Source organism: Cantharellus anzutake (genome assembly GCF_015039405.1).
Source record: "Cantharellus anzutake strain C23 chromosome Unknown EI90scaffold_142, whole genome shotgun sequence".
Taxonomy (NCBI): domain Eukaryota; kingdom Fungi; phylum Basidiomycota; class Agaricomycetes; order Cantharellales; family Hydnaceae; genus Cantharellus; species Cantharellus anzutake.
This window is the reverse complement of record NW_024067092.1, coordinates 41,370-44,971: the sequence shown is the minus strand read 5'-3', so window position 1 is coordinate 44,971 and position 3,602 is coordinate 41,370. Positions and strand designations below refer to the sequence as shown.

The window sequence follows — 3,602 nt, the reverse complement described above, 5'->3', positions numbered from 1 at the left end:
ATAATAGGCACTTGGCAAGGAATGAATGTTATGTTGCTGAGTGACAAAAAGGGCCAGAGGACAAAAGCGGAGGTCAGCGTGCGGCGCCGATACAAGTCCGCAAATAAGCGGGGTCGGTGCGGTGCCGACACAAGTCCGTGAACAGAGGTTGATCTGTCAGCACTGTCACACAAGGACAGCATGAAGGCCAACAGAGGTACAGAGGGGAGTGGGAGTGTTGACCTGACCAGAGGTGTCAAGGGCAACCAGAAGTGGCCAGAGGGTGCAGAGATGGGCAGAGGGCACAGAGTGGGCAGAGGGTGCGGAATGCACAGAAGCGGGGCATGGCTGTGACCACATAGTGGGAAGCAATGAGTGTGGTTCAGATGGAGACAAGGCTGGCATAGGAACTGGAGGGACTGAATGCCGGGAGCGCCAAGGGCTCGGGAACTGGAGGTAAGGTCGGAATGCCGGCAGGGTCTAGGTTCTGATTGTTGGCCAAGTCTCATGCAATAAGGCAGGGGGCCAGACATCAGGTTGGGGGCTGGTTAGGATGGGTTTTGGGTCGGCGGATTCGCCTATCGGCATTGGTTCACCGCTGACGGAGTCCCGGGATTTGTCAGTCATGACATTATGGACGGGAATGGGCTGGGGGAGGGGGGTTGTCTCTAGGTTGTGCTTCCGGATGAACTCGGGGCTTACGAAGTTCCCAGTGGCTCCTGAGTCCAGGAGGGCTGATACAGATACTGACATGAGGGAGGTCAGGGTGGTCAGTTTCACTGTGAGGCTAAGGGATCTGGGAGACTGCTTGGAAAGGACGTAAATGGCTGGGGGGGAGACCGCTACCTTGGGCGTTACTGCCCTTGGGGTCTTCTTGTTCTCATGGGTGGAGGATGCGTTTCTCCTCTTTTTCTTTGCAATGACTCGGTGAAACTTTGGCATTGGCGTTGGCTTATGCGCGCTGCGGTATTTACACGAGCTATCTTCTACAGGCGGCCAGGACGCATCCCTTACCGGTCACCTGCCTGAAAATCCCTCTGAGGTTCTACCTCTGGTTCCCCCTCCACCGTCTCTGTCCCTTCGGTCAACTGTCTCTTCAGCCCTTCCATCAGTGTTCTCAGGTCTTCCAGGTGGAGACGTCGTACTCGGCTGACCCTGGGGTGTGGGCATTCTCGCACAAGATGACCTGGGGTGTTACAATTGTAGCACCGCCTCTGGTCAGTCCTCGACCTGTCGAGATCCATCGGCTGGGGGCCCGTCCCTGGCGTAGGATGGGCTGCTGGAGTGGGGGGCAGAGGTGCGGGTCGCACCTGGGATGGGGTCGTGGTCAGTGGAGGTTGAGCTGGTGGAAATGGGGGTCTGGGTGGGGGTGTGCATGGTTGGGTGGCTTGGAAACGTCACCACTGGTTGTCCAGAAGTGTGGCTTCGCGCTTCCACTCAGTCCAAGTGGTGGGCATGGGGCAGAGGCGGTATATACTCTCCCTGAGCCGGGAGTTAATCGCTTGCTCGAACCGGTCAACCAGTCCGACATCGCCTAGCCTCGAGGCGGGTCCCAATATCTCGAACTCCTGGATGACCTTATCCACGGAGTCAGTCCCTTGGCAGATGACTGCCAACTTCTGCCGAGCTGTGGCCTCCCGGTTTGGGTCCTGGAACATGGCATCAAGTTCTGTGTTGAACTCGTCCATGGTTATGGTGGGGGAGCCAGCTGTCAACAGGGTGATCATCCGTTGTGTCGCCCACGCCCCTGCGGGTCCTCCCTTCATGGATGGATGGATGGATGGATGGATGGATTCATTTTAGAGTACGTAACCGTGCCTATCGGCATATGCCGTACTATAGTGACTCGGGTGAAAAAAGTTTGGAGAACATAAGGATGTGAAGAAAGGAATTTGTTTGACCTAGGAAGTATGAGACATCGAGTAATCAATGGTGTGAAGGAGAATAAAGTGAGATGAAGCAATAACACATAAAGGGGCATGCGACCCCTGCACTGAGGTTGAACAACGGGTGAGGGAGAATGGAGGTGGAAAGAGGTTGGATAGAGAAAAGGACACGCGACCCCCAGTGTTGGGGTCGCATGTTTTGCTGCTGTGTGCCTATGGTTAAGTCAATGTTTGAGTGCGCGGTTCTTGCGGGTGGGTGAGTTGGAGGGTGCTTTCACGGGTTTATGTCACGGTAGGCTGGTGAATGTTCCAGTGGCAGCGAAAGGCGATGGGTGTTGGTGGCATCTTGCTCATGCTTGTTGAATAAAGGCATGTGGCAGATAGGCCTTTGGTAGAAGGGGTAGTGGAGAGAAATGAAAGTGTTGGGGTGACGGCAGGACTTGAACCTGCATTCCTTGCAGTCAACTTTTTGTCGGCATATGGGGCTATCGTTGGCGCTACCACTATCGCGCCTCGTCACGAAGAGGTAGTGGAGAGAAAGATGAATCGGAAGGGTGTTGGGGTGATGGCAGGACTTGAACCTGCACTCCTCCGGCCTGCCCATGGACTTATGGAGGCTACCATTGGCGCTACCACTATTGCACCTCACCATCCCAAAAGGTAGTGGAGAAGAGAAAAAGAAGGAAGGGTTGGGGTGACGGTGGGACTTGAACCCACAGTCCTCTGGCCAGTCCCGTCTGGGCTTACGGAGGTCACCATTGGCGTTGCCACTATCGCGCTCGTCATCCCAAAAAGGTAGTGGTGAGAAGAAAAAGGAAGGGTTGGCTTGACGGCGGGACATGCACCCGCGCTCTTGCATCTCTCCAGCCAGTGCGGCTCTGGGCTTACGGGGTTGCGGTTGATTGGCATTACCACGGTGGCCACGTCATCCTCCCTTCAGATGTTAGAGGCCTAATTAGTTTTAAACAGGGGCACCGCGTGAAGGTTTAGGCCCGTGCCGGGTGTTTGCTGTGGTAGCAGAACTCCCCCTCGACTGACATCCATCGTCGAGGCCCGTCCTCCCTTCATGTAGGAGAGGACGAAGAGGATCTGGGATAGTTCGGTAGGGAACTCGGCTGCACGGACATGGAAGTAGATCCTGCACTCGGCTTTGAAACGGTCGAGGTCTTCACTGGCTCCCAAGAAGGGAGAGGGGGCAGCGATCTTTGGTGGTTTGGGCCTAGGTGCGAGTGTGGGTACAGGCATGGGTGCAGGCATGGGTGCAGGCATGGGTGTGGGTGCGGGTGCAGGTGGGGGGTGGTTGCGGGTTTGGCTCTCCACAATGGCTTGGAGCTCCTGGAAGCAGGCCAGCAGGTCGTCATACTGTTCTTCTGACACCATGGCTGGGGAGGCGGGGGAGGCGGGGGAGATAAGGTTAAAACCTTCTTCTGCTGTCAGGGACGCATCCGGGGTTGAGAGGGCCCGGGGGTAATGTGTCAGGGCACACCCGCCTGACCCAGGTCCACCCGGACCCACCCAGCCACACCACACCCGCTCCTCGCAGTCCAACCCTCTCCCTCCTCCTTCCTCCCTCTCCTCCCCTTTCCTTTCTCTCTTTCTTCCCCTTCTTTATCTCATTCCTCTCATCTTCCCTTTCTTGTTTATTTCCTTCTATCTACACGGACCACCTTCCTTTGTATCAATGTACTATTGACCTGTCCGGCCCACACACCCCGGACGGCTTCCCGCTGTGCCCAG

General features: G+C 56.2%; 1 protein-coding gene across 1 annotated transcript; it reads left to right on the top strand.

The window, feature by feature from the left end:
- The first annotated feature begins 1,968 nt into the window (after window positions 1-1,968).
- EI90DRAFT_3294123 (uncharacterized protein) lies at window positions 1,969-2,920 on the top strand. The gene is made up of 3 exons (XM_039067415.1): window positions 1,969-2,121; window positions 2,250-2,525; window positions 2,733-2,920. Exons 1-3 carry the CDS (start codon window positions 2,000-2,002, stop codon window positions 2,818-2,820), a joined length of 486 nt encoding a protein of 161 aa, XP_038908738.1. The 5' UTR covers window positions 1,969-1,999; the 3' UTR covers window positions 2,821-2,920.
- The last annotated feature ends 682 nt before the right edge of the window (window positions 2,921-3,602 follow it).

Excerpts from the sequence above, each read along its gene's own strand:
- EI90DRAFT_3294123 (XM_039067415.1), top strand. The coding sequence starts at position 2,000 with ATGGAGGTGGAAAGAGGTTGGATAGAGAAAAGGACACGCGACCCCCAG. Across the intron at positions 2,122-2,249 it reads TGCGCGGTTCTTGCGGGTGG|GCCTTTGGTAGAAGGGGTAG; the intron begins GTGAGTTGGAGG and ends TGTGGCAGATAG. Across the intron at positions 2,526-2,732 it reads GCACCTCACCATCCCAAAAG|CCAGTGCGGCTCTGGGCTTA; the intron begins GTAGTGGAGAAG and ends GCATCTCTCCAG.